Genomic DNA, 27,456 nt, shown 5'->3' with positions numbered 1-27,456 from the left:
TCACCATTATGACCATTTCATTGATATGTTAATATACTTGCTTTCATGCCTATCAAACAGGAGATGAGTTTATTGTAGTTTTAATGTCATCCATATCAAGTAGGGGTATTTGTAATAATTGATGCATTCTGGGAAAGTGGCTTTTTTTCTACCCTGTTAAGCTGTTTATTTCTTGCCGTTTAGATAAACCCATATTCGTCTTGTAAGCTCATGACTGAAGAGGTCAAACTATCCAATAGCCTTTTCACAACATACAATGAAAAAACAAATACATTAGGCTATGTAATAAGATTCTTACATGTATATAATAATGTTAAATGACGTCTTACTGTGCGTTGACTGGTTTAAAAACCCCTAAAACGGTGTTAAAGTTTGGGACACTTGTCGCTAGGCAATCTCGGTATAAACTACATTCCCCAGTGACCCTATACAGGAAACACGTCCGTTGTCAAAACTAGTCCGACGTGAATTAAACTGAAGAGTAACGTGTGCGTTAGCAACTCTAACAACTTACTACAAACGAGAAATCCATCCGCATCATTGGGGACTTAAAATAAAGGTAATAACAATGGTTTATAAGAATTTTATTTGGCTTCACATCCGGTCTTAACTGCGCTGTTCAGCACCACACGAGTGTGTTTTTAGCATGTAGCCGGTAAACATGTGAAACAGAGTTCAGATAGCTGAATGAATTGTGGGAACCAGCATCTTTGCATTTAGTGAAAGTCTGTCTCACTTGTTTAAGCAATATGAGCTTTGAAAATACAAGTGAAGATAACTAATTCCGTGTTTTTGTGTGAGCTTACAGATGTGTTAATTACCCGGGGAAGTAATTTTGTGTCTCTCCTCGTTCATTCAGAAAGCAGCATGTCGGAAGCTTTAATCCAGCGTATAAAGCAGCTGGAGGCAGAGCTGGAGAAAGTCAAGTCGCAACTGAAGGAGAAGAGTAAAGCTGGAGAAGACACAGACGTGGTTTCCAGTCAATCTCCTAATGCACACCCAGAGGGCAGACCTGATTGTAACACCAGCAGCAGCAGCAGCAGCAAGAAAATAGGTAAGAAAAGTGGCAAAGAGCGTCCCTTCGACTTCTCTGCTCATCCCCGGCGCCATGTGGCTTTGCGGCTGGCTTACCTGGGATGGTCCTACCAGGGGTTTGCGGTCCAGGAGAACACAGACAACACCGTGGAGGCCAGACTCTTTGAAGCTCTGCTGAAGACGCGTCTGATTCAGGACCGACAGAGCTCCAACTATCACCGCTGCGGTCGCACCGATAAGGGAGTCAGCGCCTTTTCCCAGGTGAGTTCTCTTGAGACTGAAGGTGGGGGCTGTATTATCTTCAAGTAAGACAACAAAAACATACAAGATATCTAACTGAGCTATTTCTCTTAATCTTGTCTCCTCTCCACAGGTCATAACCGTCGATTTGCGCTCCACGCAGTTTAGTGGAGGACTGGGCTTCATACTGCCTGAAAATGTCGACGTCACTGTCAAAAACAAAGCTTCCGCCTCTGAACTTCCATACGTGAAGATGCTTAACAGAGTCCTTCCCCAGGACGTCAGGATCTTGGACTGGGCACCAGCAGCGGAGGGCTTCAGTGCCCGCTTTGACTGCAAGTCCCGCACCTATCGGTACTACTTCCCCCGGGGACGCTTGGATGTTGCGTTGATGGCAGACGCCGCAAAAAGGTGGGTGAAGACATGGAAATAGCATACCGATCAGAATGGCAGTTCTTTTGACCGATGGACGTCTTTGAACACCCAACAGATATGAAGGCACTCGTGATTTTCGTAACATATGCAAAATGGACGTGGGAAACGGAGTCCTGCAGTTCGAGAGGACCATCTTGTCAGCGTCGGTGAAGCCTGCGCAGCCTCAGCATGTCTCAAGCACGGACAAATATGACCTCTTCGTGTTTGAGATTAAAGGACTGGCCTTCCTTTACCACCAGGTATCAAAAAAAACAAAATTTGAAATATCTGATCAGCAATGAATATCATATTTTTTTTGCTAGTTTTCATTGCAATTTACACGCAATCTCTTGTGGAGTTTTTATATTATTAGTGAAGTCTCTAACTGAATTAAATTTCCTCATTTTGTTGTGATTTAGGTGCGGTGCATGATGGCATTGCTTCTCCTAATAGGACAGAAACTGGAATCCCCGGAGATAATTGAAAAGCTGCTGGATGTTCAGAGTAACCCAAGAAAACCACAGTACAGGTGCATTCACAATAAATGAAATTCAGACAAGTGTCAAACACTGTGGGTAATACAAACTGTTAAGAATCTTTCATGAACACCTCTCTTCTCGTCTCCAGCATGGCAGTGGACTATCCGCTGGTCCTGTACGACTGCCACTTTGAAGGTTTGAGCTGGCAGCAGGAGAACGAGGAGGTGAATCACGTCCTGTCTGCGCTCACACAACACTGGACCATGAGTGCGGTCAAGGCTCACGTCCTCCATGGCATGATCCAGGGTTTGGAGACCATAGGTGAGGATTTCAGTCAGATGAAAAGGACCTAATGAGAGACCTTTTAAAATTCTCAGTTTAGTGGTTAGTCTGTTAGCTTTGTTAAAATAAATATTAAGCTGTGACTCCCCCCCCAAACAGAGATGGCAGGGATCCTGGAGGCTGTAATTAGATGTGAACAATTAATCATGGCACCTTTTTGATATATCCATGATTATTCTTAATTCAAGAAAAACAAATTACATTTTTATCGGAGGAAAAATCTGTCTTTCTTATTAAGGAGACAAATTAACCTATTTCACATAAATATAAGCTTTTTTCCATCCAGATGAAGAACTAATCTGGCATTTAAAAAAAAATGCAAGCAACTCCCTTAGAATGCCTCCTATTAATATTTTCATGCACTTTAAAGCTTATGAAAATAATAGAATACATCTCCATATAGGGGGATTTTTAGACTTACCAAAGTCATGTACTCCTTTCAATATTTTGCTTAAAACCAATATATTATAAACATCAAAGGTCATTTGTGTGTTTTTGTTTCCTTTCTCTCTGTCCACAGGTGGAATTTCCTCCAACCACTGCTGGCTGGTAGAGGGCAGCAGGCAGAGAAACTACCGGCCCCTCCTAGAGCGTCCACGCTGTGAGAGCCTGGAGTCCAGGATAAACCATTTTGTCAAAAGAGGCAGACTGGAGCGAGAGGAAGGGGAGAACGGAGGTGAAATGGTCCACAGAGGGAAAAAGTCCAAACACTCCCACAGTTCCCCCGGTCAGCCGGTTGCTTCGGAAATGCCTTCATCAAAACAAAATGCAGATGAAAGTGGAGAAGACTAGAGTTTTCTGACACGAGAATGGACCTGAAACTTTGATCATATCAAAACGTTTTATTAACTTTAAAAACACTTGATTTACATTTTTATTTATGTAAATATTGAGTTTGCTTTGAAATAAATACATTTTGGAGAAAGTGACCCCTACTATTTTTTTAAATAGGTCTGCAGGGCTGATAATGTTCTTTATTAGTGAACAAATTGTTTAGTCTGTAAGATGTTAGTAAATGTAGAAAATGTCCACTGATTCCCAAAACCACAGATGAAGTCCTTACTTTTTTGTTTAGTCCACAAACCAAACATATCCAGTTTACTCTTACAGAGGAGCAAGGACACCTGGAAATATGTCATATTTCAGGAGCAGTAGTCATGTAATGTAAACCTTTATTTCCTTTAGAAACAAACTAAATCGATGTCATTTAGTTTCATAGTTTACAACAATGTTATCAATTAACTTAGCTGTAGTTTGTAACTCTGGCTTTTGTACGGTGGCTGGGAAGTGCAAAGCAAAATTACAAATGTGAGACAAATTTACATTTTGAAAAACCTTTTTACATTTTTAGAAAACAATTACAAAACCAAAACACTTATACCAAGAAAAAAACAAAAACACATTTACATCTTATAAAACAAATTTACAAACGACAGAATCTTGACAAAATGGGAATGTACCAAATGTCGGACGTGACCCGGAGTGAGGGGGTCATTTTGTTTGTTTTGTTTTGTCGCGGTACATTCCCTTTCCGTCAATATTCTGTCATTTGTAAATTTGTTTGGGGACTGGTAAAAGTGTTCTGCCTCTTGTAAATTTGTCTCAGCGATTGTAAAAGTGTTTCACATCTTGTAAATTTGTTTTGTCCTTGGTAAGTATTTTTGGTTTTGTAATTTTGTTTCATAAAATGTAAAAATGTTTTTCAAAATTTAAATTTGTGTCACATTTTGTAAAAGTGTATAACACTTTGTAATTTTGCTTTGCACTCCCCAGCCACCGTACATTTTGGGGCTCAAGCTGAACGGGAACTTGGGAAAAAAAAAAAAACAGCTAGGCGGAACTAATGTTAAGTTGGACAAAAATCGGACAGTTTTTTAAGTGACGCTAAGAAGCTAGGTCGTTAGCAGTCAGTTCAGCATAAGTCAAGAGTGGCAGACAGCTACACTCGGTATTAAAAGTACCTCTCTCCGTGTCGTCTGACTTACTATCAGACTGGACGCAGCGGAAATGGCTGAGACTTCGTGTGTTTGTACATTTGTGGTCGCTCTGACCTGAACAAGACTTGTGCTAACGTTAGCTTTGTTAGCACTCCTGCTTGTTTACTGTCACTGCAGCAGGACAGGACAGCCTGTACGATCAGCTGAGTGAAGGAGTACCACTCGGTTTACGAGGTAAATAAAAACATGCATAAAACAAGTCTTTGAAAATATCTAACAAAGTAAGAGTTGGAGTTATTTTCTCAAGCATGACTGTTTTTTTTAAATGTTAAGCAGCTAGTAAGTCTAGTCGGGGTTTATAAATACTTAGTGTAGTTCAACACCTCACCAGCAGGGGGCGTGCTATTAATATGTGCAATATATGCATTTAAGAAGTTAGGGTTAACTATTGATTACACAATAACTTTTCTGCACCAAACTAAAGCTTGTTTGTTTCTTTTTAGTAACATTAATTGAAACTCATGATTTAAATTAAGTGTCAGTTCTTTTGTCAGCTTCATTTCTCCAGGTGTGTTTTCACTTGCAGTAAGAGATGCTGTAACATTTCTCAGCTACGTAATTTCTCATGATTTTATTTGCAGTCAACACTCTCATTTGCCACATTATATATAAAAAAAATTTCAAGATTTATTTTTGGGCTTTTTATGCCTTTAATGGAGAGATAGGACAGTGGATAGAGTCAGAAATCAAGGGGAATGACATGCGGGAAAGAAGCCACAGGTGGGATTTGAACCCGGGTCCGCCCGCTTGAGACTACAGCCTCCATACATGGGGCGCGCGCACTAACCACTGCATCACCAGCGCCCACATTATATTTTTTTAAATACATTTTATTCACTTTTTTTTTTTTAACTTATAATAAACTGTGTCAGTAAAATGACTATTCTGACTTTTATCTTTCAGTGTTTTTTCTCCCAAGATGTTCCTAGTGGGGCTGACAGGAGGTATAGCCTCAGGGAAAAGCACTGTGTCCACGATGCTGCGAGAGCTCGGCTGCCCCATTATTGATGCTGATGTTGTGGCCAGGAAAGGTGGGTGAAAATCTTCCCCTGCAATGATTTTGATTTTCTTTAAATGAATTACATTTCCGGATGAGAACTGCACACCAGCTGAGCGGTTCTGCATGAGAAAAGTCTTCCAGATTTTCGGGAAATGAGGTTTCGCGTACATCTACCTCATTAGCCACTGGTGTAGATTTGTTTATTAACGCTTGGCCTGTAGGAGGCTCATTAAGACAATCGCTTGGAGGGCTAGCATGAATCATATCAGTCATCTCTGCTGACTGCAGGGATAGAATTTGAGCTGTGTGAGATAATAAGGTCACAGGAGTAGGTGAATAATATACAGCTGCGTGTACAAGAGAGTATAAGGCACATTGCTAATGATGTCATGATACTTGAGTTATTAAAAGAACCACCTTTTCCCCTTCTATGTATCGTTTGCTGGCCTTTATATGAACCCTTTTGCACTATCATGTGTTTTCCTGCCACTGTATGAGCTCACTGATACTAAAAAAAAAATGTAATATTTGACTCACTTGTTTTATTAAGAAAACAAAGGAATTTAATGGAAAATCTCATGTTACTTCCTCCGCAGTTGTGGAGCCACACACCCCTGCCTACACCCGCATCGTCTACCACTTCGGGCCAGAGATCCTCCTGGAGAACGGGGAGATCGACCGCCAGAAGCTGGGTCAGCTCATCTTCACCAACGAGGAGAAAAGGAAGCTCCTGAACTCCATCACCCACCCGGAGATCCATAAAGCGATGCTCAAAGAGATCCTGTTCTACTTTCTCAGGGGTGAGTTTGGCTCAGTTATCTGTTTAACAGTGGAACCGAGAATACTTCACTGAAAGGGAGCCAAGGCTGTTTGGCAGCGCAGCAGTGGGCTTTAGGGTCTTAGGCTGCGTCTCACAAAGCTCTCCGTGAGCCAAGAAGTGAAAGATTTGAGAATATGCCAAACACTTTATAAGGTAAGAGGTGATAAAAGGAGTAAAAAGTTTCTGCAAACAAGACTTTTTCTTTTAAAAATTAAAATCACAAGTTGTATAAGTATACTGCAACATCCAAGACGCGCACTCATTTTCATACATTTCTTCATATAGAGAGGGCCTCAGGTTACACTGCTTGTACACCACTCGTGAAAGTGTTGGAATACCTTTTGATGTCAATGTGGATTTCAATAACTGGATTTGAGAATAGGCCTTTACCAAGGAACCATTCTAGCCTCTTAAAAAATATAAATGTTCTTACTACTAATGAAGAGATGTAGGCGTACCCTTGCATTTATGTGATTTGATTGCAAACACTTTGTAAGACCTGGCTCAGTTCACTGAACTAGCCTAGCCTAGCTGAGGTAACAGTGGCATCAGCTTGATGTGCAGCCCGTCCTGATATCCTGTGTCTGCAGAAGAGTGTAGGAGAAACCCTGTTTTTTTCCATCATTTTATCTTTGAAAATCATTTTTGAGTCATTCTGAAAGTCAATATTTTGTTTTTCTTTCTTCTACGTTTACAGTTAGAGTCTCTGAGCTTTGAGTCTCTCAAACACTAGTTTCTTGTTGAAGTGTAGACTGTTGATTTGGAGAGGAGACCCGAGTCGATAATGAGATCATTGCACTGAATGGGATACTTTAAGATACACAGTGCGTGCGTGCGTGTGAAACCAGGACTGTTTGTACACAAGTCATGTCTTGAGCTTCTGCAACGCCATAACACAATGTGAAACCACACACAGGGACACCAATATTACACCATTGCAGAGGCATTGTATGAGTACAAAGGCGTAATCATGGTAGAATTTAACTCAGGCGCTGTTTGAATGGCGATGTGTGAGCTAGTTTTCAAAGATCACTGGCCCAACCATTGTAACCACTGGCCCAGGAACGTTACTTTTGATTGGAAAAATAACAATCACCAATTTACTCTTGAACTATTCTGATGCAAGATTAAATTACAACTTTTATTTAATTAATTGAGCTCAAATATTTTGTATTTTTCTTATATTTATGAGCTCATGTTTATTCACCGTGCTGTAAGAGTCTACTTAATCTGATTGATATTAATATGAGGCTGTGATAGAGCTGGAATTGTAATGATCACCTTTCTCTCCTTCTTTCTTCTCTGTGAGAAACTCTTCCTCCTTAGATCCTTGCTTGAGGAGCTCTCTTGCTTTGTGAATAACTTTTATCTTCACCAGGATCTAGTCTTTAACTTTAAGGGGAAATTTAGCTGCAGGGTGTTCCAGCTCCAGCTGTCTGTCACTGTGGCTGAAACTTTTCTCCCTTCTGTTTCCGTCACGCCCTGCTGTCACTCTCTCGACTCTTCCGGTGATTGTTTTCCTTTGAATGCTGATTTAAGCCCGGGTTTTGTCGGGATCTGATGGTTTTAAAACTGTTTTTATCAGAGAAAACCTGCGCTAAAATCTGTGTGCGAGTGTACAATTCCAGAGTAGCGAGCGCGCTTGTGGGAGGGACAGCAGTGAAGCCGTCGGCTGCCTTTCAACTGTGACACACATGCGCGCGCACGAGCGCTTGTGATACGTTGATGCTGTAGCAGTTATTAGCGCGACGTTTTTAAAATAATTACTGACAAAACACCGGTATGACAGGTGAATATGCAATCAGTTATAATGTCGAGCCCTGCTTAAGTGTGTTAACATCCCCTCCTCTTCTGTCTCCCTAGGTTACCGCTATGTGGTGCTGGATGTGCCCCTTCTCTTTGAAACCAGGCGTCTCACTCAGTTTCTAAACCACACTGTAGTAGTTTACTGGTAAGACCACAGCTCTGTGTTCCTATTTTGACACATCTTTGAGTTTGACTGTTGGACAGTTTGTTTAAAAGTTACATATTTTTAAATCATGAGATATTTTGAGGCTTGTTTTTGACAACAACAGGACATCATGCCCTGAAGTTTTACCTCTCTCCAGCCATTTCTCGGTGCCTATTTTAGCATGACTCACCGCCCCTGGATTTTTTAACAAGACACTCTGACTGTTCCATAAATACCCCCCCCCCCCCCCCCCCCCCCCCCCCCCCCCCCCATTGTCTGTTCCTTTTCAGTGACCCTGCCACTCAGCTGCTGCGTCTGATGCAGAGGGACGACCTGACCCAGGAGCAGGCCGAGCAGCGCGTGGCTGCGCAGATGCCGCTCAATGAAAAGCGCGGCTTAGCCAATCACGTTATCGAGAACTCAAGCAGCCGAGAAGACACTCATCGGCAGGTCCTGCGGCTGCACACAAAGCTGGAGGACTCCATGGACTTCCTCTTAGTGAGGGTCATAGCTATTGCAACCACTGCTGGTCTGGGTGGGATGCTGCTGTATGCAGCTAAGATACTTCTGTCCTAACAGAGAACAGATGAGGGGTTAGACGAGGTTTGGTCCAGGATGTGGTCCAGGGATGAGGGCGTGAGTAGAAGAAGGCAAAGGCACATTCAATTTACTGTGAGATTAGTTTCACAGCACCCACCTCTACAGCTCAGAGGTGTGACGTGCTCTGTCGGCAGTTAACACGGACTTACATTATCGACACGACACGCACTGACATGTGGTTTGGTGTGAAGAGTTTCTATGTGCAATTCATCAGGTTTTACTCGGTGACCTTAAAACATTAAGGCAGTACCTTAGACGCACATCTGATGTACTAGCTCCTGAATGTTCTCTACAGAATTCACTGTTAAGGGCCTTAAAGTGGCTGAATCCTTAGATTATGTTGCAGCAGGCAACTCATAACAAACATTCAGTAAAGAGTAAAGTCAAACCTAAAATTGTAAAAAGCAAAGAGATTTATTTTGATACAGCTTAACCCATTATAAAGTGATAAAAGTTAGGTGCTGCATAGATTATAAAAAAACGTACTATAGCGGGAGAAAGAGCAAAAACAGGTAAAAGGCTGTACTCTCCATTCATGCCTTTTTTCTGCATTCATCATTTACCTGGTACAACTGTCAGCTTCATTTCTAGAATTAAAACACTTGAGATATCTCCAGTCCTAGTTATGTCTTACATTGGATGGAGTGTTCCACATTGATAGACATTTTTAAAAAGTGCAAAGATATGACCTTAATATTTTCACTGTATGTGATTGACCTGTGTAATGAAGATTAATAACTGAATGTATTTGACAATCCATTTTTAATGGGAACAGCGTGAACTTCCACAAATGAACAGACTTTATACTTATCACTGTATTTTCTTACACTTGAAGCTGACCTTCTGTATGTAAATACCTGATTCTATCTGATTTTTTGTTTTGTTTGTCACTCACTTCTAACTCAAACACAACGTTTGTAACATTAGCTGCTTAGCTGAACTATAAAGGATCAAACATTACTGTTTTAAAGGAACAACCATTGTCAAGTGATGTCATTTCTTTGCTCATGGTTTATTATATGAGTCATAGTTTTGGCTTTTAGATGCCTTCCCATAAAAAATGTTTCATGATTTGCGTTTATTCCCCTAGATATTTTATCGTTTTGGACACCAGAAGACAGTTTTCATCTGACGCGCGGAATATTAGTCTGCATTTTAATCTGACTTGAGAGTATTTGAGCTGGATTTAGTGAGATTACAACCACAATGAAAAACTTGCATTTTAAAGACTTCAGACTTTATTGTCACCAGAGGGAAATTATTTTTCACAGCACCGTTACTGTTCAAACAGAGAAGTCCCACCAAAGAACATACATACACAAAACACAGAGTATAACAAGTTAAGAGTTCCCACCCCAAACATCAAATCTCTAATACATACATTTTGAGTAAACATTTGAGTTGGATATGATTCTCTACTCTCAAATTATGAAATTTAAAAATAGTTGCATGTCAGTGAATTATAGATTAGATATCACATTTGTCCAGAAATCATATGAAACTCAAATAACTAATGACGTGATCTTGTTTTATTAGTCTTTATGTTTCTTGCAATGTGAAAAGGGGAGCTTTGAACAACGTTGGTCTTCAAGATGGTGTTCAAGATATTGGTCAAATGTTGATGTTAAAAAAAAATAAAGGTGAGTTAAAGGTACAAAATAGTGAATCAGCTTTGGGCATTTTAAAAAGAGGAACGTTTAGAGAGACCAATTTTAGAATCGAAAGTTAACTAACAAAAGCCACAATATCCAGACTTTTTAGTGACTTGTATCGGTCATATTCTATAAACACTGGATCCTAAATGTCCCATAATGCAACTTGGTTATAGCTTTATAACAGGGCCTAATTAAGAGATAAAATGATTATGTGTAAAACCTGTGAAATCATCATCAAACACTTATTTAGTCTGATTGATTTGACTTGTCTTCCTTTGCAAACTGATATTCCAAAGCCAAAAAAAAAAAAAACCTTGTCTGTTAACTATCGTGATCGAATCAACACATGCACTTGTTTGCGAGAAAAGTTGACATGCATCCCAATCAATCAGCTGAACCTTTGCCCTCTGTAATTATGAGTAAGAATCACATTGGCAGTTTGGCAATGCATCAATTTGCAACCAAACATTGTTGGTCAATCCACTGATAAAATAAGATCCCACAGGAGAATGTGTCAGTGAACAGACTTCAGGAGAAGAAAATAATGAACTTGTATCACTGGTCAGCTGGGATGTCCTTGCTCTTGTCCACATTAGAACTTGTGCATAAAAATTCGGGCCCACGGGCAAGCGTGTTGACATCATCCTGGCACTAAAGTCCCACTAGCCTGTGTGGCTCACTTGGCCCCATCTGACGCTCCTACTGGTCTGTTCTTTGTTTTCATCAAGCAACAGCAGAATTAATGCAAAGTGACTCAGGCTGCGGTGGGCGGAGGGAGGGGGGGGGGGGGTCAGTGAACCAAGGCAGTTGGATACATAATTCATACCTAAATCAAAGGCACAAACACAATCCAGTCCTTTACACACACATGATAATGATGATTGTTTGCTACACACAATCATACTGTATTATCATTAATCCATGGTCGTCAATCTGCCACATACATTAAGAATAACACCATTCTGTTCTTCGGTTTCTTTTTTTTTTAAACATGGCTCCACGGGGATTCAGGAGGGTACCACGCTTTATTGGGCAGCCAGCTGTTCAGCAGAGATTTCCAAGTGTGCCTTTTGTCAGTCTCTTCCTGTGACACAGACAGAGGCCAGATGCAGAGCATGGAAGGAGGACTATATCTGTACCAGCAAGTGTGAATGCCCACTGGCAGAGGAGGGTGGCGAAGTCTCCGTCTGAATATAAATTGAGTTTAATTTCTGACGGTGTCGAGCTAAAAGGTGAAAGTCTTAAGTTGCCTTGTTACACTTTGTTAGAGTTCATGGATGCAGGCACAACCCAGCCGCTTTATTGTGTCTTGTGGGTCCTCTCTGGCAGCAGCGCAAATAATTTTCTGATGGCAGGGGGTAAAGACTTCTATAATCTCACCATCATGTTCAGAGAGCTGGCCTACGGCACCGCAGTGTGTCGACATTTTGGAATCTCCTGTCTGAGTGGTTTTTCATCATTTACTCCTCCTACAGCCGATAGGGAAGGTACAGCTCGAGCAAAGGCACGGAAAAATAAATAGCTCTGCATCAAACTCAGCCCTTCACTCTGGATAATTGATTGCTAACCTACTTTTTAGTCTGAATTGTTTACTTTTTTTTATCCCCACATTTAAAGCACATCTGTCTAGAGGGCATAATTCATCAGAGGTTTTAAAAAGCAATTCAGTCGTGCAACTTTAGTTAATTATATTGTAATGCCAAGACATACACAGTTAAATATGTATAAGTTCCTCTTTATGTGTTTGGATCGACATGTTAAGCCTTAATTTCAAGGGGTACGGTATCGTAACATATCGTGATATGTAACGCAGCGCATGGTATTGTATCGTAACGCATCGTAACGTATCGTAATGCAACACATGGTATCATAACATATCGTGACATGTAACGCAACGCATGGTATTGTATCGTAACGCATCGTAACGCAACGCATGGTATCGTAACATATCGTGATATGTAACGTAACGCATCGTAACATATCGTGATATGTAATGTAATGCATCGTAACATTTCGTAACATTTCGTAACACATGGTATTTGATCGTAACGTATCGTAACGCAACGCATGGTATCGTAAAATATCACGATATGTTACGTAATGCATCGTAACGTTTCGTAGCGCATGGTATTGTAATGTAACATAAATCGTATCATAACGTTTCTTAATGCATGGTGTCATTTCGTAACATGGTATCATAACGCATCGTATCGTAACACCGTATTGTAACGCATCGTATCGTAAGGCATCGTATCGTAAGGCATCGTAACGCATCGTATCGTAACGCATCATATCGTAACGCATCGTATCGTAACACATCGTATCGTAACACATCGTATCGTAACACATCGTATCGTAACACATTGTAACGTATCACATTGTAACATATCACATTGTAACGTATCACATTGTAACGTATCGCATTGTAACATATATCGCATCATATCGTATCGTATCCTATTGTATCGTAACATATCGTATTTTATCGTATTGTACTACCATACCCTACTGTATTATATTCTATTGTATTGTATCATATTGTATCGTATCATAGATGGTCGAATTGTTTATTATCAAATTAAATGGTATTAGGACTTAGGCTTTGCCTTGGAAGGAAATATCTAAATGAAGAGTCTGAGGCACATTGAACAGAGGAAATATTATCTTAATTAAGATGTAATAATCTTGAAAAATATTTTGGGTATATTTTCCCTGGAGGACTTGTCTTTTTAATCCATTTTAAATTTAACATGAGCATTTGTGAGTTATTTGTTATTAAGAGGAAACTTATTAAAGCTGGAGTGTTGCAGTAAGTGTTGTTGCATTATTTGATCATTCTGGAAAAGCACAAATTGACATGAAGTGGAATGAGAAAAACAGCTCACACAGCCACTAGTGTGTCCACTCGCTCTCAGCACATTACACCAGGTCACATATGCATCTGAACACTGAACGGGTAAAAATAAAAGCCTGAGCAACTGTACCCACTGTAGTGCTCTTGAACTCTGGCATCTGGTGTCACGCTGAGGAAGGGGCAATCGCAGCGCCTCCGTAGCCCCTTGTCAGGCTGCATCCACGAGACTGCGGTGAGGTGAAGAGACAGGCAACACGCCAGCGGAGCGTCCCCGGCCACATGACTCAACCTGTCCCTACGTGTTAGCCTGGGCTCAGTCAGGGCCATGAGGGAACAAGGGCGATGGAATTGAGTCACTGACACACTGGACAGTCCCCAGATCAGATTGGGAAGGAGGGATAGAGGGGGCATGTTGTCATGTTCTCCTAAGGAGTGCTAGGACAAGGGGTAGTGCACCCACGCAAAGACAGCATTATCCACAAAAATGTAAAATCATGATTTCTGTCCCACATCCACCGTTGAGTGTATTTATACATTCTGCCACACAAGTAACATCAGTCTACAGGATGAGATATTGAACACAAATTAAAGCCACTCGTTTTTTTTAAGCAAATCACCCACTCATAAAATAGCTCCTTTATGCTGCTACAGGCTATAACTTGATTAACCTTCAATATCCTTTTTTTCACTTTAGTTCTGTTATTACTTAAAGCTTTTCTTGTGAATTAAGGATGAAAAACAACATTAGAACCCTAAACAGAAAGTAGATTACAATTTATATTCATAAACAGGTTGCAATCCAGTGCATTGTATGTGTTTTCTTACATGTTTTTTCTTTTCTGTGGAATTGTATTTAATTATTTTTTGTATTTTTCATTTGTTATGTTCTTGCTGTTGTTTATGTTCTTCTGTGTTTGGTTTAGTTTTCTTTGTTCTTGCTGTTTGTTGAAGCACTTTGTAAACCTGTGTTTTTAAAGGTGCAATATAAATAAAGTTATTATTATTATTATTATTATTATTATTATTATTATTATTTATTAGGGCTGTGTTTAATCTTAACATACATACAAGTTCTCAGTTATAACATTGATGCATATCTGTCTTATATTGCCATCAGCAGAGAGCAATATCCTTTGCTGTACTACAACGTGGACACAACTTCTTACTTATTGGCCTGTCAGGATAAACTGCAAATAGCAGTGGGTTTGTGTTCATCAAGGTATAGCTTTTTTGGCTGGGGGGGGACTTTTCAATGCTTTTCTACGAGAGGACAGATGATGGAGCAGGAAACTTGGGATAGACATGCAGAAAAAGAGCAAAAGATCCAACTAGAACCCAACCGACCGCTTGGAGGGCTAAAGCCTCTATGGGACGCAACCTAACCGCAAGGCCATAGGCCCCCAAAAACTACATTGGGGTACCCAAACATTGGTGAGTCCTCATTTCGAGACAAAATTATGTAAATAATGATGTACAGTAGATAGTCCCCAGAATAAAAAATGAATAGTATCAATAAGTAACAGCTTTTGTTATCCTCAGGTACCTTTGGGGTAGCTTATCATCACTGTGAAAAAGAATACCCATAATTACTGTTTGGGTTTAACAGAATACTACTGTTGTTCCATTAGTCCGACCATTTACCTCAAACCTCTGTTTTGTTTCCCAGAGCTGTAGAATTTTTAATTTGGAGGTTATGTAATAATCTGGCAAATCATATTAAATCACCTCTCAAATATTAGCAGTTAAAACTGCACTGAGTGCTCACGAATACCGTATTTCCCCTCTGGATTTGTTGGCTAATCCACCACACAGCAGAGCAAACTGAGCGTAAAGCAGCAGAAACTGATTAGACTATTGTCCTTTTAACAATACAAGCAAGATTTAGGGTCTTACAAAGCAACCGTTAACTTCCTGTTACCTACTTGTAATCATACCTTTAATTGTATTCATTGAGATTTTGATGGGCCCATTGTAGGCCTACATCATGTTTCCATGTCAACAGAGCTCTCCTTCACAGGCATGAGAGGACTGCCGACTTGTTGTTGCATAAAAAGGAAGATTCCTACCTAACACAATGATGCATAAACATGCAACTGCCGACCGTGAATTCACACTGTCACAAACAATGACATCTTTTCAAACCCTTGATATAATTGTCAGTAAAATTTCTGCAGAGAGGCTGGAAGAATGTTGGATTTAGGTCTGTAGCCTCAAGGAGTAGTTCAGCAAGAATGCACACAGCACTGTTTTTTGGTGGATTCTGTAGGAATCCGAGTGATACATACAAACTTGTGGTGATTAAGAATGGGGCTATAAAAAGACAAGTAGGACAGATTCTGTTCATTGATTTTAAGCTATGTTAGAATAGCTGTAAGGAAGGTGCTAACATTCAGGCGATGGGTCTATCTGTCCACTACTTTGGTCTTGACTGAAATATCTGAACTCCTTGATGGATTGCCATGACATTGTTGTAAAGATTTAAAAGAGTAGATGTTCAGAAACAATTTTCTCATTTAAAACTCATGTCTGTGGAAATGAAAAAAGGAGTAACCACATGGAACCACGGGTGTGAGAAACAAGACACAGGTGAAACAAACGGGCTATCAAAGTCGAGGGAAAACACACAAAGGGAGGAAGCAAAACTAGTATGGCAACACTGGGGGAAAGAACTACAAAATAAAACAGGAAACACTAAAGACCAACAGAGAACTCAGGAATATAACACTAACACACTGAGTGAGAAACACAAGGGAAGTAAAAGATAGACAAAATACAACACAACACAAATCAAACTCAAGGCTATGACAGAAACACTGAAACGTCTCAAATTCAAGAACTGTGACATGGGGAAATTTCTCTAGCTGCACCTGACAGGCAAAAACAAGTTTGTGTAGACATTTCTTGCTCTAGGACAATTAATACTCATTTCATGGTCTATGTGGCGAGGTTACAATTTGTTTTAGTATGTAGTCATATGGATTGAATGATATTTGGTAAACACATCCTTGTCCCCCCCCAGAGGGTGGATTGCAGTAACACTGATGATTCCCTGAGCAGGTTAAAGTTTCAACTTCTCCAACAATTAAGTATTCATCTTGAAATACTATCAAAACGTGATAAACTTGAGTCTTCTAAATATCAGCTTGTTAGCATCATTCTAAGCATGTTAGCAAGCACTGCTCAGAATGATGCTAACGTGCTCAGAAAGATAGCATGGCAGTAAGCTCTTTTTCTTTCTACGGTTTATGCTTGCTTTTAGCACCATAAAAAACTATTAAAATGACTTAATTAGGACATGTGGGACTAGTTCTGCTGCCAAATTGTGGTCTAAGAAAACATCTTCTTAAGTGCATGCTTACACAAGTAAAACCGTTTGTTCAAGCTCGTGTGGGCAGGTGGCTGTACTTTAGTAGGAGGAAATGAACAGGAGCACAAAGGGGCAATTTAGTTTTAACACTTGAAGCATCTATCTCTAATTTGGATCTCCCCTGGTGAGTTAAGTGGCAATGTTCAAGATAACATCACCAAGGGCTCATTAACATCGCACAAGACCTTTCAGGGGAGGTTCTCTCCACAAGCCACACATTCTTCTGTTGCGACGAAACAAACATGCAGGAACACACACACACACACACACACACACACACACACACACAGACCTACAATCACACACTAGCATTCTGTTGTAGCCTGATAAGCCTCATGTCTCACCAATTGGCCCCTGCAAATGTCAAGCCGAAGCCATCTCAGTTTACTGATAGGGAGTGGGAGCGAGTGAGTGAATCTAAATTTCCTTCAGTTACGTTTGCATACACTGGAGATTACCTAATAAAAAAAACAAGTCTGCAGCAGAGACATAATCTTTCAAATCCCTCTACTTAAACATGATGAAAAGAGGTACAGTAGAAAATCTTAAAATATCCCCACACAGCCCAGTCCAAGGGACGAAGCTTACGTCAACAAAAAGCAGCTTACAGCACTTGAACGCTTATCTTCAAACCGTGGACCTGCTTAAAGTCAGGGACAACTTGAGATGAAATAGAAGTATAAAGGTTCCCCCGTCGCATACAGCCCAGATGCTGTTTCAACACTTTAATAAAACACCTGCCCGGGAGTGTCCTGTTGGGTAGGTTGTTCAGCTAAAGTCACGATTCAAACCAGACAGCCCTGAGGAGGGGGATTGTGTCGCTTACACCAGCACAATAGCTTGAGCTAAGGATCACCCAGTTTTTCAGGATGAGGCAAACACGGTGCCTGCCAAGATTATTTCTCTGCACAGAGGTTTCCACAGATGGTTTTTGGCCGAACCCCCCGTTGCCTCTGACCTTGGTAAATGTCTCAGCAAAGAAGAAAAGGTAGATGGCAAATAGGGGGTTCCTATTTATCTATTCAATATGATGCAATACCTAGCATTTGCTGCTTACATGATTGCATTGCTTAATTAACCTTTTCTCTGAAAAAAAGTCAGGTCATGCTTTTTTTCCCCCTGTTTTACTTATTTATTTTGACGGTAAAGAATGTTGAACTTATGGCTTAAGGTCTCTAACACCTTTTTCCCCTGTATATATGGAATGCTTTTGTTGTGTTTGTGCTTCTCCTTGAGGACTTAAAGAAGAGTCCAGATGTTGCACCCTCTCATGCAATGTTACGGCTCCAGTAGTTTCGGCAGTGAAAGCCATTTCTAGCAGACCGGAGGCATTTGTCTTTGACATTGTGACATGAGGTCTCTAATTTGACGATGTGCTCATACGCCCTGCAAGGAGAAAAGAGCCTGTGCGAACGTTCAGCTGCCCTGAGGCTCGGGTGACCTCTGCTAAGGCACGGACCCTCCGCCTTAATTGTATCTGGAGGAATTCTGCTGCATAAGTTTAGACCAGAGGGCTTCATGGCCCTCACTGTACAAAACGGTTAAACAGACAACAGGATGCTCTTACCCTGTACAGACATTTCAATAGACTATTACACCAGTTCAAAACAAAATGTTAGATTTAATTGAGATTCATGTGGCATTTCAGGATGTGAAATTGGGCTCATACTCAGTTTTTTAACCTTCAGTGGGTGACTCAATGTGCCTTTTGACATTGTTTCCATGTCAATATTATATATCAGCACGCAAAACTTTTGCTCTTGAACTCTCTTGAGTTTTTTTTTTTTTCAAACTAAATAAAAGACAGTTCGCCCCCTATATGGTCTACGTCAAAGAGGAAGTGTGTCCAAAGAATTTAATGTTACCAAAGTGCGCTTTTAAGAAAATATAAAAATACATGCATCTCTTTTTACAGTTCAGGCCTGGAAGCTACTTCCTTGTCTCTGACACTTGTGTCGCCGTCACAACAGAGCCTAATTTGCCCTGGATTACTTTCTGACACTGATCTAAGCTTTGTCATGATATGTTCTAACACCAATACCCCTGACTTTTTTCCCCGCGCTGTATCGGAGCAAATCCTCACCCATTAGAGGGTAAAAAAGCACAGCGCTCCTATGATTGTGAGACACAATCATCTTTCGCTTCATTTGGCATTTAACACAGCTGTGATTTCCTGTCCTTTTCCCTCAGTGATCATCTCTGCATTGATTGCCTCTCGCTGGCTCTCCTGTGTGTAACATCAGCAGGACTAATTGCTTGTTTTACTGGAAAATTGAGGGATAAAACTACCTGATCAAGAAAGAAATAAGGTGAGCGACATTAAGCATACATAACGTGTGAGGAAATGCAAAAAAAAACCTTTTTTAATGAAAAGTCATGGACATTAAAAGTAAAAGAAACACCAATAGATTCTCTTTAAGCCCATGATTACACTTTGTTTAAAATCACTGTATTTCTCTTCAACATTGGTGGAAACACACAAAACATTTTAACAAGTGTTACATGCATTACTTTAATAAATAAGTCTTTACAAATGAGCACATTAGCCATAACACAATTGACCAACTAACTACCAACATATATATTATTTAAAAGACACACAATATTGTGTTTGTACAATACTTTGACTGTGATGAGACACAAATCCAATACCAAACTTACAGTATATACACAAGTCAAATGTTAAAATGACATGATATTCCAAATCTTCACATAGAGACACAATACACTTTAGGACAGCTACCATCCAAAAAAAAAGCATCATCTCAATTTGGCGTCCAATATTTGACAAATTCCCAATTTTTAGGTTTAAATATGCGTTTTGAAGCCAAAAGCAGACATGCATTCATACATTTCAGTTACTCCATTTCTTGTGATAACGAGTCATTTCTGGTTGTTTTTCTGAAGATCTTCACTTGTTCATCTCCTCAGCTAGAGATAACAATGCTGATTTTCCTGAGCCGAGTTTGTTTTGGTTGTTCTATATTGATCTCGACTTGTTTTCCCATTATCTCAGATGGCGAGACGTGGCTCCTCGTGATAGCGAGATCATTTTCCTGTAGACTGGTGCTCACTTTGATAGGCCAAACCACAACAAGCCATTCTGCCATTGCCCAAACTAATGAGGTAAGAAAGTAAAGGCCTATTTCTATATTTGTTTTGTGCTTTTCTATCTCTGGGGGACCCGAGACAAATAAGTTCAGAAATCGAGAAAACGACCAGAAAGTTCAATCACCAAAAAACAGAGATGCATATCCATTATGGCTTTTGTATGTATCATACAAACAGCATACGATACATTTTTTTAACATAAACCTTAACATTTACTTTTACATACACTGCAGTCGCCACAGCTGTTAGATTTCCACGCTTGAAATTGACATGACAGCTTAAAAATGATGGCGAGGCTTCTGCACTGTCAGGACTGCTACTGCACCACAGCATGACACACAAAGATGACTGTCACTGTTTTGTTGCTCACGTCCATCACCCTGGCGGCATAGGCACCCTGTTTACAATGGAACATATGGATGAGGTGGATCGTTACCGCTAACCACAGGTCCACAGCATTAGTCACAGACAGTATCAATGCTGACCTCAAACATCTGTAAAAAAAAAACAAAAAAAAAAACACACAACAATAATCTGATGGTGGATCAGTGGCTAAGGGCAACATCGACCTTACAGCGAGAGCTGTGCGAGAGTCAGGAAGTGAATGTCCTCTGGCTTTGACCTTTCACCTCTCAGTCTACGTCCTGTCCGCTCATCAGTCGGCATATAGGATGAAACCTGAGAAGGTGCTATACTTGTTGCTGTTGCCCCCGTGAGCTTTGCCCCCATCCAGTTTTATGAAAACCTCATCGCCTGCATCCAAATGAAGGATGGCACTGTTGCTGGCGTAGTCATAACTCTGGTCCTGGTCTTGGGCAATGGCGCTGGCCCTCACCTGGAATATGACACACAGGGAAGAGGAGAGTAAGGAAAAGATGCTTGATGCCTATCGTCATGCATTCATACATTTTATGTATTCTGTTTTCCTGTGATAAAGAGTAATTTCCAGCTGTCTCAGAAATATCTAGATTTATGAATGTCTTATCCCCAGAGTTGTAAAAGCACAAAACAGACACAGAAATAAGCCTAACTTACCTCATTAGTGCGGAAATGGCAGCATGCATGTCAGGGTTTGACATATCACAGTGACCAGCTTCTTTTTTTTTTTTTTTATTGAGATTGCCGGAAAATTATTCCAATATCACAGTAATTCAATCGCGTTAAGACAATGAGAAAATCAATCTGTTTTAATGGAAAAAACAAGCTTTGTCATTCAAAGAACATGAGGAAAAATAAGAAACCATCATCTCAAGAAACCAACCCTAAATTTAACAGTTGCCACTGGAAAACCAGCGTTGTTTTCTCGAGAAAAACAGGACGAACAAGTCGAGATATTCAGAGAGCAAAGACTGGTTATAACATAAAAATGGAGTACATGACACGCATGGATGTATGTCCGCTTAGGGCTTCCGTAGTTATGACCAAGTGCATTCACTCATAGGAAATAATAGGAATATATGAAATATTATAACCTCTTTCAAAAAAGTCATTATTTAGATGATATGACAGAGGATGACAAAAAATAATTGACGTACACAAACACAACTAAACAATGTGCTGCCGCAATTCTCCGATGTGTGAGTTGATCAGAAAAACACTTAATTTCAAGGGAATATTTGTAAGAACTGTGGACTGTATTTGAGACTTTTTGTGGAATGTGTGTCCCCTATGATGAATATCCTGTTTTTCTCTCATGACTCAACTGAAAGGGTCAGGATTGAGTCAGTCTGCCTCTAAGGAAGGATGGCCGGGCATACTATCCCTATGCTTCGTGTTCCACATTCACCTTTTTTTTTTTTGGGGTGGAACACTAAAAATACCACATTATCCCATATATGAGTGTCATCATGTCAACATGAAGTAATTACTGGAGGTGTTAGAAGTTGCTTTGCATGTACAGCTAGAAGGCAGAAAACCCCTCTAAGCTTAACTGATGTATAATGATCTGGGTTGCCAGGTTGGATGTCATGCTGTTACTTCACCAGACACTCCATGAAAGTGGCAACCTAGCTTTAACCAACTGGTGGCTACATTTTCTTTAAAACGTAAAACGTTATATAATTAGGAAATAGTTCTAATTAGAGCCAGGGGAGTAAGTTGTTCACCTACAGAGGCTGCAGGGTTCAAAAGTAGAGGTTGAGCGAGAGATGACAGCATGATGATGGATTTCTGACACTTGAGGGCAACGCAGCCTGATTTCTCTTCCCTCCCTGTGTCTAAACTCTGCTCTACTAGAGCAGCATGATGTCTGATGATTACCGACAATACACTTTAAACTATATCTTACTTTGTGCATTATGTTTGCTATAGGGTCTATCTCATATCACTTCTTTGGTCATTTTAACCAGGGAGGTGCTAAATTAGTGGCTAAAGCAGAGGGGCAACACTTTTCCCTCATTGGCTTAATGTGTGAATAAATATGAATGAAGATGTATCATTATGTAGATGATTTAATCAGTAGTTTAAGTGTTTTTGTTCCTAATGGGTCCCCATTAACCAGGTAGGGACTGTTATTCTGTTTTGTGGTTAGTGCACTGTTTTGTTCTTAGCCTGAACTTTGGTTATTTGTATGCGGATTCATGAAAACCTTCATTGATGATTACATTTTCTTTGGCAGAATTCAAGCCATTTACTTTTAGTTTCATCATGTTTCATGAAAAATCTCAAATTCAAAGTTTCTTAAGACAATTTGAGATTTAAATATAGCAATAACAAAAAGATAAATGTGTGACTGTGGTGATTAAGCTTTGTACATATGTAAGGTTTCTAGACAGCAGCAGAAAAGTTCAGTGAGGAAGGCACCTCAAAATAATCCCCATAAAGAAATAGTCAGCCAAATTGTGTACCACAATAATTAAAGTATCAAGCTGACAGATGTGTCTTCAGTATAGACTGTTAATTAAAGTACCCTTCATTTCATTTTAATCTTTATTTCTTTTTAAAGAATAACCTCTTTATTGTTTTGTTTTTTTTCACTTTATCAGCAGATTCAATGCCCTTTTCACAATTTAAGTAGAAAAAAATATTGCTAATCGCAGTATGTGTATATTGGGGAAAGTTTTTTAAATATGGTGTAGGGTTACAACATTAGGATGAGAAGTTGGAAAGAGCCACATTGCCCTTTTAAATTAAGGCACAGCCTCTTTACAAAAATACAAGCTAACTGTAAAAACTTAAAGAGGAATATTATACATTATATTGTCATCAGTGTATAAGCTGCAATATAAAATATTAAATTATTTTACATTTGTGTTGATAATCTGTCCAAGAAATGTTTTTCAATGTGATGTTTTTGTCTTTGATTTCAGTACAAGTCAATTTGTTCCTTGCTGACAATACAAAAACAACTGCAATTTGAAGCTTTTAGAACACTAAATATCAAAATGTGTTTAGATTTGTGCAGCCTGTAATTATTTTGTAATTCATGAAGTGTACCATGTAATGAGTAAAAACCTAAAAAGACAATTGTAACATAGTAGACCCTTCAGCTCTATGAAGCACCCTCAACATAAAGTGATTTGTATTATGCTCCACAAATATGTTATTTACTGAGTGGCCCTTGTGTTGGATTAAAAAAAATAATTTGCAGGTGTTTGTGTTGCTGTATCCAATCTGTGTCCAGCCTGTTGCCGCCTGTCTGAGATGTTTGCAGGGAAATATCAAGGTTCAGGTTACCATGGTGCTTGATCAGTGTCATCACCTGGGGCTTTGAAGACATTACAACATTATCCATGAATATAGCAAAAGTCCTGGTTTGAGAGTGAAACGCCTGAGCCTGACAGGCAGTCTGATAACGCACACTAGCACATCATGACTCCATGAAGTTTGTTGTATTTCAAAGGGCACCAGCTTTGAACTAGCCACTACCCCAGGCTGTGTTCTGATGTGTGCAGAGTTGAGATAGCGCTGCACTTCTTCCACTCACTTCAACGTGTACATCATCAGATGTGTAATATGCACAGATACACAATCTGGCAGCATGCCACTATGAATTGTCATTATGCTGTACTATAACACCAGAACGAGACAGACCTAAAATCACTATCCACATGAATGCATGACTACTCAATTTATCCTGCTTGCTCTCTGAGTATTTAAATGTGGGTTCTTCTAAAACAGGATTCAGTTTTTTTCTCTCATAATGTCAATAATCTACACTTACTTACTTAGTTGAAGATTTTTTTGTTATTTTTTTTCCATTTTTTCCATGGACTAGAGTCCGTTTTCCCCAGATGACCTGTGCAGTATCTGGTATGGTGTAAATGCCAGTCAATGCTCTGTTATGATACCATAACCAATCCCCCCCCCCCCCACCCCAAAAAAAAAAACTGATATCAGGTAAATTATCTCGTGATGATAACAAACAACAGTGCGGTGCCAGCAGAGAATGTAATGTTAGTCAAAGTTATCAAGTGTTAGCCTAGAGTCCTTTTTGTCAATTATGTATAGTTTTTTTTTTTTTTACATCACACTAGAAATAGAGGGGTACTTTATATTTCCCACTAATCCAGTCTATGTATCAGAATCTGTATTGAAGAGGAAAATAATTCACTATTAAACAGTGAATTGGTTTGCGAAGGTGTCTTTAGATTTAAAGTGTTACCCACCAGACCATTCTTGATCAGGTCAGCCCACATGCTGGTTCCATCTCCTCCCCTCATCAGCACATTGTAGATGAAAAAGTACGTTCCAGGAATCTTACAGGTGAACTTGCCTGTTGCCCCTTCATAGTTCCCACCAATGTTAGTCACCACGTCATCAAATCGTAGAATATCGTAACCTTCTTGAGGGTTTCGAAGTCCTGCATAAAAAGCCACCCGAGGGGAGGTGTTGTAGGTGGTTGTGCTGACTGACCCTTTTCCCCCTAAACCTAGAATCCCTGTCCGCACAATGTCGACACCATCTCCCGGGGGGCCTTTAGGTCCTGGTGGGCCCGGCTCTCCAGGTGGTCCTGGGGGTCCAGGCTTGCCCGGCCGTCCTGGTTTTCCTTGGGGGCCGTGAGCACTGTAAGTAGGCAGGGGTGGGCCTATGCTGTGGTCGCTCAAATCTGCGTCGTTGTCCACCTGTAGGCCTGTGGTCGCTGTATCTAGTCCTGTGCCCGCTGTACCCGTGCTGGAGAAGGGGTCACAAACCATGCGGCAGGTACCCAGCATCTCAAAGTGGCTTGCGCTGTCATCCGCTCCACCCGTGCCAACAGAGCTGACAAGCACAGGTATGAGAACTACCAGAACCAGGACCAGCATGACCCCCACGGCAGCTGCCACCAGGGTCTTACGCCCGATGCTCAGCCGGGGAAGGGGCTGCGCAGCCACCGTGGAACTCTCCGGGGTGGAAATGGTGACTGTGGGGAGTGCGTCCACCTGGCAAAACGCAGACACACTGAGGATCTTGGATGATGGAGATGGAGAGCTGGTACGAGTGAGTGACAGAGCAATGTAGGAGTAAAGGAGAGTGGAGCAAAGGACTGAAGTGATCAAAAGGAGAGAGGGATTGGGAGAGTGAGGAGAGAGAGTAAGAGGAAAGGAGGAGGGAGAGAGTAAGACTGCTTGTGAGAAGAAGAAAAAAAAAGAAAAGACGCAAGGGGAGGAGAGAGTGAGCAACATACACTCACCAACAATCTGAGTCAGGGCTGAGGAGGGCACTTTCCTACTGGCAGCCAGGGTAGAGTGTGATATTTAGGGCACAGAACATGCAAAGAAATTTTTTTGGGGGAAATTTCTTGATAAGGGATCTCTATTTATTTTTTTATAACACCATTATTATACTACCACTAACATTTCTATACTCCATTATTGTTTATTTGACCCTAAACATTTCAATCAAATTAAATAATTGGCAATGATTTTGTATGCCAAAATATTTTGAGTACATTAAAATAATTCTAGACCTCTAAGAAGCACTGATTTATATATAATTATTGTTGTTTAATCGATTATTTTAACGTATTTTTTTGAAGGTGAATTTGTAAGGAAAATATTTTATTATTACATTAGTAATAGATGTAATCCCTATTGGCTTTCATAGGATATTACTCCATTAATTAATTGCCGAGTCCTTAGGTTGTGACAACAAAATAAAACCGGCACAAGCAGAGAAGTCTGGCAGAGAAGCTGTTCACAAACAAGACATACACCACTTCTAAAATCTAAAGGGATTGTTAAAATGTTATCCAAATCTAGGTTTTAAATGTTAGCTTTGACAGTGTTTCTGGATTCATGTGATGAAGACATTGACCCTCCTTTATAGATTTTAGCTGTGGTGATATAGCCTACTTGTGCTCAAGCCACCGGCTGTGAAATGTCATAATGTTTCCTGTCTGTTGCAAAGATTTGTTTTAATGATATACAGTTAGTCTTGCAAATTAGAGTAGGTCTACTTGAAGCAGACAACTGGAGTTAACATAGCCAGCTAGCTTACAGCGCAACACTTTTCTGCCAGGAGTGCTTATTTTTTTAGCATTTCATTGGGAAGCTAAAGCCAGCTAGGAAAACTATTTTTTAAAGAATTATAGTTTGCTCTACCAAATTTTTTTTATAGAGATAGCTTCCCTTTACTTTTCAGATGAAGTAGTTTTTACTGAAGCTAAAATGAATGTTTTGGGCCCAAATGTTTTGTGTGCTAGCAGTTAGCATGCTATGTGGATTTCAGGTTGATCTACAACTTGGCATTGCCTGTTGATTTTTCTTTACTAATGCTGCTCTCACCCCTCTGTTATATCCTTCAAATTAATATTAGTGGTAGATTCTTTTTTTTAATGGCTGTTTTTTAGTTTCTAGCACTTGTTTCAGATAATCAACATTAAATAGGTGTTCCAAGTCATGTTTCTTAGATTCTTATATCTTCCTGGCTGATGAGTTTTAATCTACACAACGGCTGCAACATATTATTCATTTTAAGTTCCGTTTTAAGATTTTTCTTTCTTTCTTTGCAATGTTTGGAGATGGCTAGTGCCCATATTTAATGTATTTATTATAGTTGTGTTAGTTTCTGTAGCAAATACAGTGAAGGTGTTTGCTGTTTCCCCTCTCCATTGCTTGGTGCATGCTCGTTGGAAATCATCTTCTTAAAGCCTAAAAATGAAATATCACTTCAGCTCATATTCTGTATCAACTCAAATACATTCCACATAATTCCACATGAGTTGGCTGAATACACTCACACTCGTCCAATCTCAGTGTGTTGGCAGGGAGGCATCTGCTCGATTTGCCAGTTCTCTGTACGTTCAACGTTTTCAAAACTCCTCTGAGTTGATGTACTGATTTTAAGAAGGTTTCTAGATGTTTCCATTGGAGTGTCATGTAAATGGACAGACGTGGACATGAAACCATTTCATTTTGTTCCCTGTTCAAACCCCAAAGCCTGTATGTAAAACTTTGTCCAAAATCTCCACAGACACTGAATATTTTACTGTTGCAGGATTTGTTTCAATTAAAAAGTTGACACACAAAAAAATGTTGGGTTTTTTAATTTCTGTTTTCACAAAGGCAGGGTGTAGTATATCTAAAACATGACTGATTATTTGTCAAATATACATAATGTTCCTCCGTCAACTACACATTGTGGGAGAAACTTGTAAATTCTCCCTCCTACC

The 27,456-nt window shown here is 40.0% G+C and overlaps 3 protein-coding genes across 3 annotated transcripts; 2 read left to right on the top strand and 1 right to left on the bottom strand.

Moving 5' to 3' along the window:
- Positions 1 to 426: 426 nt before the first annotated feature.
- Positions 427 to 3,439, top strand: pus3 (pseudouridylate synthase 3). The gene is made up of 7 exons (XM_061028708.1): positions 427 to 559; positions 860 to 1,296; positions 1,409 to 1,686; positions 1,766 to 1,949; positions 2,109 to 2,218; positions 2,317 to 2,489; positions 3,031 to 3,439. The coding sequence occupies exons 2-7, from the start codon at positions 868 to 870 to the stop codon at positions 3,300 to 3,302; spliced, it is 1,446 nt and encodes a 481-aa protein (XP_060884691.1). The 5' UTR covers positions 427 to 559; positions 860 to 867; the 3' UTR covers positions 3,303 to 3,439.
- Positions 3,440 to 4,378: 939 nt separating this feature from the next.
- dcakd (dephospho-CoA kinase domain containing) lies at positions 4,379 to 9,855 on the top strand. The gene is made up of 5 exons (XM_061028326.1): positions 4,379 to 4,681; positions 5,411 to 5,538; positions 6,104 to 6,307; positions 8,191 to 8,278; positions 8,569 to 9,855. Exons 2-5 carry the CDS (start codon positions 5,427 to 5,429, stop codon positions 8,852 to 8,854), a joined length of 690 nt encoding a protein of 229 aa, XP_060884309.1. The 5' UTR covers positions 4,379 to 4,681; positions 5,411 to 5,426; the 3' UTR covers positions 8,855 to 9,855.
- Positions 9,856 to 20,070: 10,215 nt separating this feature from the next.
- LOC132955794 (C1q-related factor-like) lies at positions 20,071 to 25,374 on the bottom strand. The gene is made up of 2 exons (XM_061028813.1): positions 24,473 to 25,374; positions 20,071 to 20,700 (listed from the first exon to the last, which is right to left on the bottom strand). Exons 1-2 carry the CDS (start codon positions 25,106 to 25,108, stop codon positions 20,521 to 20,523), a joined length of 816 nt encoding a protein of 271 aa, XP_060884796.1. The 5' UTR covers positions 25,109 to 25,374; the 3' UTR covers positions 20,071 to 20,520.
- Positions 25,375 to 27,456: the final 2,082 nt, after the last annotated feature.

The sequence above is a fragment of the Labrus mixtus genome, chromosome 21 (genome assembly GCF_963584025.1).
Source record: "Labrus mixtus chromosome 21, fLabMix1.1, whole genome shotgun sequence".
NCBI lineage: Eukaryota > Metazoa > Chordata > Actinopteri > Labriformes > Labridae > Labrus > Labrus mixtus.
This window is presented reverse-complemented; position numbering and strand designations above follow the sequence as displayed.

What these genes read in the sequence shown, in the direction of transcription:
- pus3 (XM_061028708.1), top strand. Translation starts at nt 868, where the DNA reads ATGTCGGAAGCTTTAATCCAGCGTATAAAGCAGCTGGAGGCAGAGCTG. An exon ending in ATGGCAGACGCCGCAAAAAG is followed by an intron (nt 1,687 to 1,765) that starts GTGGGTGAAGAC and finishes AACACCCAACAG; the next exon opens with ATATGAAGGCACTCGTGATT. An exon ending in CCAGGGTTTGGAGACCATAG is followed by an intron (nt 2,490 to 3,030) that starts GTGAGGATTTCA and finishes CTCTGTCCACAG; the next exon opens with GTGGAATTTCCTCCAACCAC.
- dcakd (XM_061028326.1), top strand. Translation starts at nt 5,427, where the DNA reads ATGTTCCTAGTGGGGCTGACAGGAGGTATAGCCTCAGGGAAAAGCACT. An exon ending in TGATGTTGTGGCCAGGAAAG is followed by an intron (nt 5,539 to 6,103) that starts GTGGGTGAAAAT and finishes CTTCCTCCGCAG; the next exon opens with TTGTGGAGCCACACACCCCT. An exon ending in CACACTGTAGTAGTTTACTG is followed by an intron (nt 8,279 to 8,568) that starts GTAAGACCACAG and finishes GTTCCTTTTCAG; the next exon opens with TGACCCTGCCACTCAGCTGC.
- LOC132955794 (XM_061028813.1), bottom strand. Translation starts at nt 25,108, where the DNA reads ATGCTGGTCCTGGTTCTGGTAGTTCTCATACCTGTGCTTGTCAGCTCT. An exon ending in ACCTGATCAAGAATGGTCTG is followed by an intron (nt 20,701 to 24,472) that starts GTGGGTAACACT and finishes GTCATATTCCAG; the next exon opens with GTGAGGGCCAGCGCCATTGC.